The following is a 17,651-nucleotide window of genomic DNA, read 5'->3' as shown; positions in this document are numbered from 1 at the left end:
TAAGAAAAACATACTATTCAACACATAACTAAACATGTCATTCTAAATACTTATCACGAATATATATAATTTTAGGGGAGAAACTTAAATGCCAGGGTATTTTAAATATTTTTTTAAAAGCCTAAGTTAACAAAGTCTTTGTTCTGCCTTTATCTTCATATACAAACTACACAAAATTAGCAACAGATAGGAAAGTGTTCTACAAATTGTAAGACACTATACAAATGTAAACAATCATGATGGTAAAGGATCAAGGCTAGATTAAAGAGATATATGCCTAAAGCAAGTTAACGGCCCTGTACTAAAAGAGTTGATTCTTTCACTGAATTCTACCAGAGGTTCAAGATGAACACAAAAATCAGGAAGATTTTATATTTATGTTCCACTTAGTGACTTTATATTTATGATTAAGGAGGTGGGTGAACCAGATAGCTCTCAGCTGACACTACTATCTATAACCAAAGAAACAGCTTGCTTTGAACTCAGCACTGAAATTAATAAACTGCGCTATGTTCCTGCGGTATAGACTGCACAGACCTCCTCAACCCCTCCATAAAAAGGAAAGACTTTTAATAAGGGTCACATATAAGAGACTCTTAAAAGGGAAAAATTTTAGAATGTTGAGCAGCAAACTCTGCCCTACTAAAACCCATTAATATTAGCAAATTTCTATACTGAACTGCCTTTAAAACATCAACTTGGAAAGAGAAGACAGCATAATGCAAACAGGTGAGGCTGTGCTGACAAACTTATGTCTTAAGGTCAGCTCTAGCACAGATTAGCTGGGTGAGGTTCGAACTGCCTTTAAAACATCAACTTGGAAAGAGAAGACAGCATAATGCAAACAGGTGAGGCTGCGCTGACAAACTTATGTCTTAAGGTCAGCTCTAGCACAGATTAGCTGGGTGAGGTTCTGCAGGTCATGTGTTCCTTCTCCCAGTCTCAGTCCTCTCATTTGAAAATATGCCATAACCTCATGCCAGTTATTTTACGTGATCCTTGCAATAACATATGTGAAATGACTAACACACAGTAGTTTTTTAATCAACAGTGTCCCTCCCTAAAAATGTGTACAAAAATCCTAATTTCACTTTGAACTAGCCTGCCAAAAATATTGTGTCACCTAAGAGAAGCATAGTATACCGTACATTTTTCATTTAGTTGTATTCTACAGAAGCTGAAGTCTACTGCTTTTTCAGCTTCCCACAGAATTAATCTACTCTCAATCTTACTATACATTATTATACGGGTAAAATCAAGACAGTAATGTGAAACGTCATGGTCATCAGTTCTTAAGGAAAAAACATGAAAAGCAAAGTTTTTTAAAAAACAGAAACTGTATGTACTCATACTTAAATTATGTCCAATAAGCATGATTTTCCTAAATCTAAGTCCAAATACAAAAGTGTAGCTTTAACATCCTTCAAATTCTTCTGATCAGTACCCCGTCTATGTATCCCTTATGCAAACAATTCCATATATCAATCTAATGTATCCCATTGACCTCAGTCACAAAATTTAAAGCTACTTCAAAGTAAATGGACGGAACCAAGAAATACGCTAAACACCTTAGTCATTCAATTGTGATACTGTCTCCTATACCAAATAAATCAGTGTTTGTTTCTGCAAGGAGAAATTAATTTCCCTAACTCAAACAAAAGATGCTATATTCTGACTTGATATTATCACAAATCTTTTCTAAAATACAAATTATAGAAGCTGTTTCAATAAAAGCTGGTTCTGCTTACCCTATATTATAAAAAATGAAAATACATTATAAACTTGAGCATTTACTAAAATAACTTCCAAGATTTAACACAGACTATAAGGCTTTTCCTTTCTCAAAAAAGAATAAGCTAGAATTCATGGCTAGCTCATTTTCATGTCTTCACACCTCCTAGCCCTTGACCCTGTAAAACATATCATGTTCAGAGAATTTTTGCTGAATGAATAAACTATATATAAATAAACCAAGAAACTATCAAGAACTTTAACAGCCCTGCAATTTTTAAATGACTTCTCTGAAACGGTGGGCACCCAAGCTAAACACTCTATTCTGATGTAGGTAAGCTTGTCCACAAATACTTCATACACAAAACACTTACTATTCTCACGTGTTTATGAACTAGAGCCTCAGTCAATAGCCTTGGAATGAACTTTTTCCACTAACTAAAAAGCACATGCCATATTCCTTCACATGGCTACAAACTAAACATAACACAGCTATACCTAAATGAGGCCTGTCCCTAACATAGTCACCTTGAAAGACCATACCTTTAATCCACTATTGGGCTAGGGAGTGGTTATGAATTGATAAGATCGTATAAGAGTGTGAGGTTCTGAAAAGACCCAAAAAGTATAAGAATCACTGCTACTCTTCTAGAACACTTTTAGAACTGTTTTCAGAATCAATTAAGATAAACGGAAATGCTGTATTTTTAACTAACATCGTTCAGCATCTTATCACATACCTTATTCACCAAATTTGGCCTCCAATGACCTGTGACCATTTCTAACACTAAATGTACTCTCAAGACACAAAGATCTGCCACCAATGAAGACACTGAAAATAATTTACCAACATCTCCAACAGAAGTAATCCAAAACAACAATCAAAACATTATCAGAAAAAAGGTTTATTCTACAAAAACTGCTTACTTGAAGAAGAACACATTCACAGAATTTATGCATTAAAATTATACTTCTTTAAAAAGCCATGGTACCCACAGGAAAAGTTTAATTGCTTCTCATGATACTAATTATATCATGCATACATGTATCCATGATACAATTAATTGTTCTGAGTTTTAGGACTAACATCTTTTCTCCTCAGTAGGTTTCATTCTTTGAAATGAGAAGCAGGCAGGCACTATTTTACAATAGTTTATTTAAAAGCTTTTTCTCAAAACCAAAAGGGTTTGAACCCCTGCCCACAACCAGGCACACTGCCAGCACCTCAAGGATCTGCCCGGGGGCCCAGGGCATCAAGATGCAGACCAGACCCCCTACCCACAACCAGGCATACCGCCAGCACCTTGGGGACCCACTCAGGGGCCTGGGGCATCGAGCTGGGGACCTGATCCCCCACCCACAACCAGGCACACCACCAGCACCAAGGAGCATGCCAAAAACATCACCTCCATGTTCCGCCACAGCCACCACAGTAACCACATGTGCCGCAAAAGTGGCTAGACGTCACAACCTCCACGCAGATGGTCTGCCAGCCACGAGAGTGCATTAACACAAGAAGAGTCACCAGCAGAGACCAAAGAAAAGAAGAAGATGTCTCTCTCCACAAAGCCCATTCCAGAGTGACAGAAGAAGCATCTGCTCTATGATAACATTGGGGGACCTGAACACACCTTCCAGCATTGGACAGATCATCTAGGCAACAAATCAACAGAATAACCATTACTCTTTCAGAGGGAGAGAAGAAATCTAGGGTTATGAGTGGGGGGAGGAGGTGGGAGGGGTGATAGGAAGAGATTAGACAAGGGGCATAAAGAATAAGTACAATTTATAACAATATACATACTAGTAATATCGATTTGATCAACATATGTCAACATTAAACCCCCAAAATATGTAAAATCAATTATGATTGAATAAAAAATTAATAAATAAATAAATAAAAAGGGTTTGAAAAAAAGGCAATAAACAGCTAACTGCTCCCAGGCTTCATGATGTTTTACTATGAAATAATTATATCTTGGATTAACACAGTTAAAAGCAGCAATTTCAAATATATACCCTCATTATCTTTCTTCCCCAAATAGTAAAAATACCTACAAATGGCAACTGAGAATTAACTTTGATTTAATTTCCCCATACACTGTTTCCAATAATCTCTGCACATATTATAATCTTTATTTTATACCGATTTTAAACATTATACATTAAATATTTTAGGTCTATATTTGATTAACAAACATAAATTATTAATAGTAATTTATAAACTCCCACTATGCCATAATAATGAAAGAAACTACTGACACAGGTAATCCAGAAATCATTTATATCATATATCTAAGATCTGGGTGTGGGTGTGTCTCAGTTAGTATACCTATTTCATAGTTCTGTCCACTGAGTGGACCCAGAATAGATATAGATGTGGATGTGGGTGTGTGGGTGTGTGGGTGTGGGTGTGTCTCAGTTAGTATACCTATTTCATAGTTCTGTCCACTGAGTGGACCCAGAATAGATATAGATGTGGATGTGGGTGTGTGGGTGTGTGGGTGTGGGTGTGTCTCAGTTAGTATACCTATTTCATAGTTCTGTCCACTGAGTGGATCCAGAAGCCCTGACGCCTCACATGGCAATGAGCAGCACACCTACTACCCAGATGTGTTTCTAAACGCCCTTCTCTTGTTTTTTTGTTTTTGTTTTTGTTTTTTTGTCCTTTTTTTTTTTTTTTGAGACCAGCCACACTGCACTCAGCCAGTGAGCACTGTGAGCTCACCGGCCATCCCTATATAGGATCGGAACCCGCAGCGGGAGCGCTGCTGCGCTCCCAGAACCGCACTCTTCCGAGTGCACCACGGGCTCGGCCCTAAACGCCCTTCTCTTAAAGAAAGGAATCGGTACTCCTTGGAAAAGTGGTTGCTTCCAAGGCTGGGGAAGGGAAAATATAAGATAAGATTAGAAAATCTTGTGGGGCCAGAAAATAGGGAAGTGCTCAAATCAGGATGAGGGCATGTTAAAAAGACACAAGAGGGTCGAGCCGGTGGCGCGCTCGGGAGAGTGCGGCGCTGGGAGCACAGCGGCACTCCCGCCGCGGGTTCAGATCCTATATAGTGATGGCCAGTGCGCTCACAGGCTGAGCGCGGTGTGGCCGGTCCCAAAAAAGGACAAAAAAAAAAAAAAAAGACACAGGAGCCAGCCTGAACAAGGTCCTAATGGCCAAAGCTGGAACAATATAAGCTGCAAAATAAATGAGGTGCTGACCAGTTAGTTCAGTTGGTTAGAGTGTGGTGCTGATAAGTTCCAGGGTTCAATCCCTATGCCAGCCAGCTACCAAAAAAAAAAAAAAAAAAGATAGTGTCAGATTATATCCCATAGAATAAAACAAATATTCATGAATCTGTACTGTTGTAAATAACTAAAATGGGGAAGAAAGGACAGCTCTTCCTTAGAGGACTCCCAACTAATAAATGTGAAGAAAGCAGAAAATCATCATTAAGCAAATACCACCATAATAACTGTGACAGACAAGACCCACCAATGGATACTAAAATAAGTAGGTAAAAGGTTGAAGAGAAACAGAATATTTATTAGTTACAATGAGAAAAATAGTAACTTTACTGGGGAGAAACCTGGCATATGTGGGTTAGTGCACCAATAAGACGATATATTGACAGGATGACCCTATGATGATGCACTGAAAAGGATGTACACACTGTGTTCTCCTTGCCAAAAATGCATAACCTCATTCTAATCATGAAAAATCATCACACAAACCCAAGTTGAGGGATGTTGTACAAAATAACAAATTGGTTTTCTTCAGAAGTGTCAAGGTAATAGGAGAAAATATTAAGGAACTGTCATAGATTGAAGGAGACTAAGGAGACATGACAATTAACTGTAAGGTGGGACACTAGACTGCAACTTGGAACAGAAAAAGGAAATTAATGGAAAAACTGGTAAAATTCAAATAAGATGTATAGTTTACATAACAGTACTGCACTAATGTAAATACATTGGTTTACTAATTATATTACAGTTATGTAAGTTGTTAATATTAGGGGAAGCTGGGTAGAGGGCATACATAAACTCTAATTTTACTATTTTTCTGAAAGTCTAAACTTATTCCAAAATAAAAGGTCTTTTAAAGCTTTTTAGGGGCCGGCCCGGTGGCGCACTGGATAAGTGCGCCGCTTGGGAAGCGCAGTGGCGCTCCCGCCCGAGGGTTCGGATCCCACATACAGACCGGTTCCCGCTCACTGGCTGAGCGAGGCGCGGGAGCAACACCGAGGGTTGCAATCCCGTTGCCGGTCCCCGGTCCAGTACGGGGGCAACACTGAGGGTTGCGATCCGTTGCCGGACACGGAAAAAAGACAAAAAGACAAAAAAAAAAAAAAAAAAAGCTTTTTAAAATTATGATATACATAGTTTTCTAGGTATTAAGTTATGCTAAAATATTCTTTAATAACTGAAGCTGGAATACCTATCTCTATAAAACTTAATCTGAAAACTTTTATCAATAAAATACATTACAGATTTCATTACCTGTAATTTTATAGCCATAAGCAGCTAGCTGTCCAGCCATATATTCTCCATCTGAATTATTATGAGAACAACCCCATGTTCGTATCCAAATTTTCTGTATGCCTGGAATAGTACTGTTGAACAATAAAAAAAGTCTCCTTAAGTGATTTTTAAAATAAAAATTTCTAGATGATTTCAGGAACATTATGCAAAAAAACAAACTCACTGCTATAGATTTTCAAGCAATTCATTAAATTCACCATGTTAATTCTAAATCTGATGTTACATCAAAAATCTAAAATCAAGATTAAATAACCACAGAATTCTAAGACTCTACATAAAAAAAAACTCCTTTTCCTCTGAATTGTATTTTAAACTCATACTACTAACATAGTACTATTAAGTTCAACTCCTAGAAAAGTGCATACAAATAAACAATAGCAAAGAAAATGATTCTAGCAAATAAAGAAAAATTAAGTGTATCTATTTATAAACATAAATGTAGTAGTTTTAATCTTTACCTACTTTAAAACTTACAGATAAAAATAACTTAAAATTTAAAATTGTCATCCTATGGCATTATTAAAGTACTCATTCTATAAAAAGATTTCTAAAAAATTTAATATTTTTAGGAAGACAAAAAAAGGGACTTTCAACTTGGATTGCCCCAATAATTTATAAGTAAACAGAAATTATCTTAAGGACATGTTCAGGACAAATATGATAAACTTCAGTCATTAAAATATAAGCAAATTTTAAATTGATAGATTTTAAAAGCTTAATATTACAAATAAAATAATCAGGTGTATTAAAACTTTCAACAATTTACTAAATATAGGTTTATTAAAACTATACAACTGCATAATCCCTTCTGGCTAGGTTGTATTAGAATCTCACTGACTAGGGCCAGCCTGTAGCTCACTCGGGAGAGTGTGGTGCTGATAACACCAAGGCCACGGGTTCGGATCCCATATAGGGATGGCTGGTTCGCTCACTGGCTGAGCGTGGTGCTGACAACACCAAGTCAAGGGTTAAGATCCCCTTACCGGTCATCTTAAAAAAAAAAAAAAAGAATTTCACTGACTAGCGACCTACTATACTAGTGTAAATGGGAATAATTTCTTTGTGTCCAAGCTGATCCATAAGTATTTGCAAATTTGCTAAGAAAAACCAAATGTCCAAAACACTACTACCTCATAAGAATCACAAATTCCAGTAAAAAATTTTAATTTGGAACTAACACAAAATTGCATACTAACTACAGTAATATCAAAGAGATCACTACTGTCCTAAGCCCTGGCTTCAAGGAACATCCAATTTGATATCTTTTTCTTTTTTAACCAGTTATCAAGTTTGAAAACATTCAAATAAAAAAAACTACTGTATGTATTTTCTACTAAAAGTTCAAGATTCTAAAGAAGATAATGTGTATATCACATGGGCCAGTCATGCCAGCTTCTCCCCTGGAATGAGACCAAATATAATTTCAAGAAAATAAATCTTACCTATCACTTGGCGGACTGTTTTCCTCTTGCAAATATTTTTGGGTATTTCGTCTTCGCACCTTTGGAACAACATGCTTTCTTGCAAAATGCCTATCTTGTGGTTTTGAATCTTCCTGTGACACAATATCTTCTATGTCATCCAGTAGTGTATCACAGGATGCAGAAGGCATCTTCTCTATCACAGTAAATAAAACAAGCTTATGAGTCCCAGAAAATCTGCTTAACATAGCATCATCTATGAAATATTCTCATACTTGAATCTCATCAAGCCTTTAGATCTAACTTCAAGTTTACAGAAAATGGAGGAAATAGAGAAACGCAAGGAAACAGTCGGACAAACCCTACTGATGGCGGGACATTCCAAGGTTCAACTAGAACTATTTCTTCAATAAATCATTATCACAGAGAAAAAAGCAAGAGAGGAACCGTTCAAGATTAAAGGAAACTTAAAAGCCTAACAACTAAATGCAATTCACATTTTTGATTAGATCTTACTTTTTTCAATCAGCTATAAAACATTTGGGAACAACTAGGGAAATCAAAATATGAACTGGATGTTAGATTAATATGAGGATATTACTATAAATCATTAAATATAAAGTATTGTCCTTATGTTCGAAAATTTTTTTGGAGATGTATATTGAATGGAGGTGAAATGTCATTATGTCTATAAATTACTTTATAAAACTTCAGAAAAAATAGATTAAAACATATGGAAAAACACAACTCAAGGAAATAGGTATGTTGGTGTTCATTATCCTATTCTACTTTCCTGAATGTTCAAAATTTTTATAATTAAAAAAAGATGTGGACATAGCTTCCAGGAAGATAGAGTAGACATACTTGTCCCTATCCTTTCCTCAAAGTACAACTAAAACTCTGGACATTACATATAAAACAAATATAAGACGAGTTTGAAAGATGGAGTAAAGGTGGTAAACTGGCTAGGGATCTCAGGACCCAAGGAACATGACGGTGAGTTCTTGAGGTTTTCTTTTGCCTCCTATATCCCAGACTTGGAGATGAGGAAGCCAGCAATCCAGAAATGCCAACAGATGCAGACAATAAAAGCCCCCAACAAAAGCCTGCTTTCTCATCAAAGAACTAGAAAAAGAGCAGCCTAGCAAAACAGAAAACTTTTAGATAATAACCATTCTACTCAAGCTAAATACACACACACACACACACACACACACACACACCGGCAAGCCACAAAGGCCAAGTGGGGAGCCTTGATTTCCATCTTATAATGAGGTGCCCCAACACACCCCACCAGGGCAGAATCAGAGAAAGTCAAGTAGGGACCCCAGATATTCAAACCAGCCAATGGACCAGTAACAAAGCCCTGCAGTTATCAGCGGAGACCAAACTGATACACAAGCTTAAAATAATTCCTATCAAAACTCCAGCAAGACTTTGTGTAGACATAGACAAGACTGTTCTAAAATTCAAATGGAAAGTTAAAGGAATATATATAAAACAATTTTGAAAAAAAAAAAAAAGGAACAAAGTAGGAAGAATTGCTCTGCCCAACCTTAAGACTTATTAGATAGCTATAGTAATCAAGACTGTGGTATTGGTGGAGGGAAAGAAACATAGATCAACAGAACAGAACGGAGAACTCAGAGTAGACCCACACAAATATGCCCAATTGATTTTTCACAAAAGTGCAAAAGCAATTCAACGGAAGAAAGATACCCTTTTCCAACAACTAGTGCTGGAGCAATTGGATATTTATAAGCAAAAAGTGAACCTTTACATTATCCAAAAATTAATTCAACATGGGTCACAGACTTAAATATAAAACACAAAACTATAAAACTTTCAGAAAAAAATTGTAAGACAGAATCTTCTGGATTAGGGCTAGACGAAGAGTTCTCAGACGTGACACCAAAAGCATGACCCATAAAAAAGAAAAACTGATAAGTCAGATGTCATCAAAAAGTAAAACTTTTGCTTTGAGAAAGAGCCTTTTGAGAAGATGACAAAAATCAAGCTACAGAGTGAGAGAAAAAGAGACATTTCACCCAAGAGGATATACAGAGGGCAAATATCACATGAAAAGATACTCAGCATTAGCCACCAGAGAAATGGAAACTAAAACCACAATGAGATATCACTATACACCTATCAGAATGCCTAAAATTTTAAAAAATGAAAACACCAAACTCTGGAAAGGATGCAAAGAAACTGGATCATTCATACAGTCCTAGTAGGAATGTAAAATGGTACAGCCACTCTGGAAAACAGTTTGGCATTTTCTTTAAAAACTAATCATGCAACTGTGATGCAACCCAACAATTGTACACCCGGGTGTTTATCCAAGAGAAATAAAGACTTATATTCACACAAAAACTTGTACACAAATGTTTATAGCAGCTTTCTTTGTAATCACCAAAATGCAGAAACCTAGATGACCTTCAAAAGGTGAACAAACAAACTGTGGTACATCCATACCATGGAACACTTCTCAGAAATAAAAAAGAGGGTACTATTGATACATGCAACAAACTGGATGATCTCCAGAGAATTACGCTGAGTGAATAAAGGCAATCCGAAAAGGTTACCTACTGTAGAATTACATTTACTTAACATACTTGAGATGACAAAATTGTAGAAATGGAGACGAGAACAGTGGTTGTCAGGGATTAAGGAGAGGATGGGGTGGAAGGAAGGTGGGTGTGGTTATAGAAGAGCAACATGAGGGATCCTCGTGGTGATGAAAATGTTCTGTATCTTGATTACGTCACTGTTAATATCCTGGGTGTGATATTGTACTGTATGATAGTTTTGTAAGATGTTATCATTGCAAAAGTGATAAAGGATAAAGTGTACAAGGATCTCTGCATAATTTTTACAACTGCAGGTGAATCTATAATTATGTTAAAATATTAAGGGAAAAAAAAACCTATCTGGAAAAAAAGAAAAAGTACTTGTGTACACTTACTGATGATATTACTACTAATACTATATCCAGACACACAGCAAGTCCTTCACAGGGTCATCTCATCAATCATTCAAAACAACTCTGTGAGGTATGTCGTATTATTATCCTCACTTTAAAGAGGAGCAAACTGAAACACAGAAAAGATAACTTGCCCAAAGAAGCTAAACAAGGATCCCATGCCAGATGAGTCCAAGCCCATACACTGTGCAGTACTCCACTGCCTACTCAACATATGTATACTCAATGACCACTGTTCCTCATCCAAGGCAACTGAACCACAGTGTGAAGGATCTTATATTTCCCCAGTTGACCTCAAACCTTTCTGATGAACTTTCCTTCTCTTCATTTGCTGAATTCCCATCTTTCCATTCACATCGTTCAATCAACAGAGTGGCTTACAGCCAATCTTATTTTTGTGCCCTTTACTCTGCAACACATTATTTGCAACTATGACAATTTACACGCTGTAAATCAGACAAAACTGTGTTTAAATCTCAGCTAGCTTTACACTGTCCCATCTTTCCATTCACATCGTTCAATCAACAGAGTGGCTTACAGCCAATCTTATTTTTGTTCCCTTTACTCTGCAACACATTATTTGCAACTATGACAATTTACACACTGTAAATCAGACAAAACTGTGTTTAAATCTCAGCTAGCTTTACACTATTAGTAACAGTAAAAGATTAAAAATAACCCAAATGTCAATGAACAAAGGACTAGTTAAATTATAGTTAACATGCATCTCACATGGTCATGGTGGGACTGTCAATCACAGGCCTCCCCTTCCCTAGACACAAGAATGGGGCACATGACCCAAATGTGACAGAATAACCCATCCTCCTGGCCACAATGATTGGTTCAGGTCTGGTCATGACAAGCCCAGCCAATCATTGTGATGACTTCTACACCAGAGTTAACAGAAGAGATAGCTTCTCTTTTCATTGAAGTGGCTAAGTTGGGAGGATGTCAACTTGGGGATGCTAGGGGCCATCTTGCCTGCCACAGGGAGGAAGCCTACCTAAGGAATGAAGCCTACTAAGAGCCAGAGAGATAAAAAGCCATACTGACATTATTTGAGCCCCTGGATCTAACCAATGCCTGAAGCCAAATGCAGCCCTGTGTGGCCCAGTCATGTGAGCCAGTAAACTCCCTCTGCAGCTTGAATTAGTTTGAATTGGGTTTTCTGCTCTTGCAAACAAGAGCCTTGGCCATCTCAGCAACCTAGATAAGGCGAAATGAACCAGGATAGTCTTTCCAAAATTGATTCTATATTTATTTGAGATATTATCAGTGAAAAAATGATTCAGTAGTCAAATTTAGGAAATTCAGCCTTCTTACAGATTCACAGCGCACATTATTAAAGACTGAAGAACTGCAGTAAAGAAACTTGAAACTCATTTACCTTAGGAATTTTCTGAAAATATGTTTCTCACAGATTTCCTCTTACTGAGGAAAGATGGAACTGTGAACAGAAGGCCTGAATGATGCAGCTCCTTAAGTCCCCTCCCATATACTAGACAGAGGGATGACTTTGGGAAATGGTTCTTTGCCCCTGTACTCTACCTTCCAATCTGCCTTCCACCTCCCTAAGAGCAACTTCTGCTCTAGCCAACTACTCTCCTACTCTGACCAACTCAAGCACAGAATTCCTGCAACGCTCCCTTTTCTTGCATCATCACTAATCCCCTCTCTATTGAATCACTGCTACCTGGAAATAAACATGCTTTTATTTCTCCCATTTAAAAGACAAAAAGAAAAACAAATACCTGTGTCTTTACCCTCCTCCTCCTCTTATTATCTCCACTACATTTCTCTCCTTTAAAGAAATGCTCCTTGTAAGAGCTGTCTATACTCCATGTATCTAATTTCCCCCTCCCACGTCTCAAGAACCAGGCTTTCACTTCACCACTCCACCAAAATTGCCTGTTATGATTTCAGTGACTTCCAACCATACCTGCAATGATCAATTCTCAGTCATCTTGAGACCCCATCTGCAGCATTTGACACTACTGACCATTCCCCCGCTAAGGCATTTTCTTCACTGACTCCTGGGATGCCACCCTCTCCTACCACATTAGCCACTCTTCAAATCTCCTTTGCTCCTTCCTCCTCATCTCTCCAACGTCTCAACGCTGGAATGCCACCATGGCTCCATTACAGGAACTCTTCTCTTCTCCAGTTACAGGCACTCCCCAGTCCCACGGCCTTGAAATACCAACTATATGCTTATATAACCAGCCCCACTCCTCCCCCCTGAACTTCAGACTCAGATGTCCAAATGCTTATTCAACACCCCTGCTTCAATGTCTAATAATTATGTCAAACTTAACATATGAAAAACAGAACTCCTGATCTCCCCATTCACCAGATCCTCTCACAGCTTTGCCCATGTCATTTAAAGGCAATCCCAACCCTCCACCTGCTCAGGCCAAAAATCCTGAAATTATCCCTGACTCCTCCCTTTCCTTCACCCTATATCCAAATCCACCAACAAAATCTTGTGGGCTCTATCTTCAAAATATATTCAGAATCTATTTGTGAGCATACCCACTGTTAACATTTTTGATCCAAACAAACATCATATCTTGCCTGGATTATTGCAAGACTGAGTCCAGTTTCTACTCTTAATTCCCCAAAAATATTTTCAGCACAAAAGTCAAGCATCTCTTTAAAACCTTAGTTCATCTCAAGCTTCTGATCAAACCCTTCCAATGAAAAGTAAAAAGAGTAAAAAGGCAAAATCACCACAGAGGACATATACATCAGCTTCCTGTTACCTCTCTGATCATTTCCTACCACTCTCCTGTCTCACTCTCTCAGCCACACACACTTCCTTGCTAGTTCACACCCACCAGGTACACACTCATTTCAGTCTTATTCTTGCATGGAATGCTCTGACTCAAGATACCTGAATGGCTCACTGAAGCCCTTCTGCACTCTGCCCTAATGTCACCAATGAGGCCTTTCTGAGCAACCCCACCTCACCACATATACACATACACTTCTTATCCCCCTTCCTTGCCTGTTTTTTTTTTTAACCACAGCACTTCATCACCTGCTCGTATATTTTAATTTTTTTTTTTACTGTGTCTTTCTACTAGAATATATTCTCCATGAGGATAAAGGTTTGTATGAGCTTGGTTCACTGCTTTACCCCGGTGCCTGGATTTATGACTAGCCCTAGCAGGTTCTCAGTAAATATTTTTTACTTTAGACTACACAATCTAACCAGATATGGGTCTGGCTACTCCTTCCGCCACCTTCCACTCTGTCTAAACTGTATGACCTTTTAGATATTCTAAGTATGCCAAACTACTTTCTCATTCAGCGGCCTTCACTCTTGCTATCCCTCGGCTAGAACAACAGTCCCCAGGTATTTGTATGGCTTGCTACTAACTTCTCCACTCAAATGACAACTCCTTAGCCAAGGCCTTTCCTAACCACTTTGCCTAAAATAACCACACTGCCCAAGCATCCCCATACACTCTCACTAACCCACACATGCTTTATGCTTCATTTTTCTTCATGGCACTTACCTACCTGACACCATATATGTTATTGCATATGTCTTTCTCTTTACAATATAAGCTCCATAAGCAGAAAAGTTTCATCTCTTTTTTACCACTATCTCTATACAACACCTCTAATAAATGCCTAGCACTTACCAGGCACACAATATTTATTGACGAAATGAATGAACATTGCTTGTTTAAGTTGAATTTAGCTAGTTTTTCTATAACACAGGAGGAAATTCTTACACTGGGTGGGAAATTGAAGTAAATGCCTAACCCCTAGGGTTTCTATCAAGATTGTTCTCTGAAATAATTAAGTGAGAAAGGGTAAGACCAGGTAGTGCCTTTGAATGTTACTAAGGAACTAGTAAAGAATTATAAATAACTGAAGGACATATTAAAAGCCTTTTTTTTTTATTACACAACTTCTACACCCCATACCCAATTGTATATGGATTCACTGAATGGAACTAGAATGGAAAAATGGGGATGAACGGAGTCCACCGCAGTAGACATACCATATCATTACAGAATTAGGGAAGTAAGGGACATTGCTATGCTCCTTATTTTACAGAACCAGAGTTCAGAGAAGCTTAAAGATTTGTACACTGATGGAGCTAGAATGAGAACCGAGGCCTCCTCTTAATACCATGCTCTGCCCACTATGGCTCTGCCTCACTGGCAAAGCACAAACAATGAAAGAGTCTAATGTGACATGAAGCAAAGACATCCCAGAAAATAATGGGTAAAGGCTGGTCCGGTACGGGGGCAACACTGAGGGTTGCGATCCGTTGCCGGACACGGAACAAAAAGAGAAAAGACAAAAAAAAAAAAAAAAGACAATTTACTTAAGAAATACAAACAGCCAATAAAAATAGGAAAGAATGCTCAACCACACTAAAGCAAGTATTGAAACAATGACTTATGCTTCATCTACCTCACTGACAAAAGACAAAAACCCTACTGCTGGCTGAAAGCATAGTAAAACTGGTATACCCTTTCTAGAGGGCAACCTGGCAACATATATCAAACTTTAAAACATGAATATTCTTTGACCCAGCAATTCCATTTCTAGAAATTCACTCCAGAGAGACAAAGGAGATAAATGTAATATAATGCAGAGGTTCCTACACCTGGCTGCTTATCATACACAATAAACAATCTCACTCATTACTATGAATAAGCTAAAGCTTATAATTTGAACAACCTGGTAGAGAAAATTGTTTAGCCTGCAGAAATTTTTAAATGAGGAATATGGAAATGAAAGTTTGAGAACCAAGGAAAGCAAGATAATAGTTAAATGGAGCAACAGGAATCATAAAATTTTATTTTCAAAGGTAAAGGAAATTAAGTTTGGTAAAGGGAATAAAAACAGAATCAGTAAAAAGGGAACTACTGAAAAAGATGAAAAGAGAAGAGGATGTAATATCAGAGTATTGGTACTTACATAGGTGAATTATTAGGGGAACTTTTATAATATCAAATACCCAAGTTCCATTCTGAATTAGAAACTCCAAGAGCAGAACTGAGCCATGTGAACATAAGAATTGCCCAGGTGATTCTACTAAACATTCCTGATTAAGAATCACTATTCTCCTACAGCAGTGATTCTCAAGCCTGAGTGTTCACGACTGTTCACCTGAGGAGCTTTTGAAAATTACCAGCAACTGAGCCTCAGGCCAGTTAAATCAATCTCTGGGAACGGAGCTGGGGTATCTATTTTTTATTAAAACTTTCTGTTAATTCTCATGTATGTAGCTACATTTGCAAACTGATGCCCTATATTAGTTCTCCCAGTGTGGTTCCCAAACCAGAATTAGCATCATGGAAGACTTGTTAAAAATGAATATTCATGGGCCTCCACTCCACATGTACTCAATCAGATATTCAGACTAAAGCCCAGCAATCTTTCACAAGCCCTCCAGGTGATTTTGTTATGCATTAAAATTTGAGAATTACTGTCCTAAAGTTATTCTTTCACAAAAATCATCTAGAATCCGTGTCAAAAGTACATTACTGCGTTGGCCAGTTAGCTTAGTTGGTTAGAGCACAATGTTATAACACCAAAGTTAAGGGTTCGGATCCCCATACGAGCCAGTCGCCAAAAAGAAAAAAAAATACAGTACCTCATCAGCTGATTTTCAACAAGGGTTCCAAGATAACTCAATAGGGAAAGAATAGTCTTTTCAACAAATGTTTCTGGAAAAACTAGATAGCCACATGCCAAGAATGAAGTTGGAGCCCTATCTCACATAATATACAAAAATACACTCAAAATAGATTACTGACCTAAATTCACGAGTTATCACTATGAAACTCTTAGAAGAAAACAGGTGTTAATGTTCATGACAATAGAGTAAGCACTGGTTTTAGTTATACCAAAAGCACAAGCAACAACAAAGATTAGACATCATCAAAATTTAAAACTTTACACTTCAAAGGACACCATCAAGAAAATGAAAAGATAACCCATACAATGGGAGAAAATACTGGCAATCATATATCTAATGAGAGTCTAGTGTAAGAATATATAAAGAACACTTAAAACTCAATAAAAAGACAACGCAATTTAAAATATGGGCAATGGATTTGATAGACATCTCCAAAGAAGATATACAAATGGATGATAAGCACATGAAAAGATGTCAACACGATTAGCCACCAGAGAAATACAAATCAAAACCACAATGATAGACCACTTCAAACCAACTAGAATGGCTAGAACCAAAACAACAGACAGTAACTGTTGAAAAGCATGTGAATTAGATCACCAAGAGAAAAAGAGAAAGAGAACAGTTAGAAGAGGACTGGGTACAGAACCAAGCCTTGAGGAACTCCAAACTTAACTGCCAAGTAGAGGAGAACCAAGCTACAGAGGAGACCAAGAAGCAGCCACCAGAGGAGAAAATCAGTGGGCTACAGAAGGCAAAGGAAGAGGGCATGTCAAGGAGGTGAACGTAGTGCAGATGAATGAAAAGAAAAGGTTAAGTAAATTAAATTACAATGTCTCTTGGATTTAGTGATGTGGAAATCATAGCGTTTCCATAAAATGATGGTAGCAAATTACGAAGAAATTAGGCTACGTTTCTGCATATTCTAACATGCCACTCAAACATAAAAGGTTTAAAAAAAAAAATCAGTACCTTGATTATCTGTAATTAGTCTCAAGTCCTCTTGAAAGGCGAGTCTGGAAAATAAAAACTGATTAGAAAAAGCAAGCACCCAACAAGTTCACCAAACCGCTGTAAGGACTTTTCAGTACTACCAAAAGGTAATTAGACTCCATAAAAAGACTGCTTTACACAGCAGTGTAAATGATGTTCCATACTACTACCAACGTCTTACTGATTACGATAGGTGTATTGACGTCTGCCATGACTGTGATCCAGCATCTGGCCGTAGTAATAAATGCTATGCTATCCGGCACTACAACACGTCTGCATAGTGCGATTAACAACTAAAAAACAAGAATAAGGCAAT

The 17,651-nt window shown here is 37.6% G+C and overlaps 1 protein-coding gene across 1 annotated transcript in view; it reads right to left on the bottom strand.

Annotated features, from left to right (window-relative positions):
- LOC103590254 (threonylcarbamoyladenosine tRNA methylthiotransferase-like) overlaps positions 1 to 17,345 on the bottom strand; it is a 189,482-nt gene extending 172,137 nt beyond the window's left edge. The window contains exons 1-3 of the mRNA XM_008572455.1: positions 17,315 to 17,345; positions 7,710 to 7,884; positions 6,226 to 6,338 (exon numbers count right to left, since the gene is read on the bottom strand). Of these exons, the coding sequence (XP_008570677.1) occupies positions 6,226 to 6,338; positions 7,710 to 7,879 (283 nt within the window). The 5' untranslated portion in view covers positions 7,880 to 7,884; positions 17,315 to 17,345. The remainder of the gene's footprint in view (positions 1 to 6,225; positions 6,339 to 7,709; positions 7,885 to 17,314) is intronic.
- Between the last annotated feature and the right edge of the window lie 306 nt (positions 17,346 to 17,651).

Source organism: Galeopterus variegatus, unplaced genomic scaffold (genome assembly GCF_000696425.1).
Source record: "Galeopterus variegatus unplaced genomic scaffold, G_variegatus-3.0.2 Scaffold786, whole genome shotgun sequence".
Classification (NCBI taxonomy): domain Eukaryota; kingdom Metazoa; phylum Chordata; class Mammalia; order Dermoptera; family Cynocephalidae; genus Galeopterus; species Galeopterus variegatus.
The sequence above is the reverse complement of the archived record's forward strand: the minus strand, read 5'-3'. Positions and strand labels throughout refer to the sequence as shown.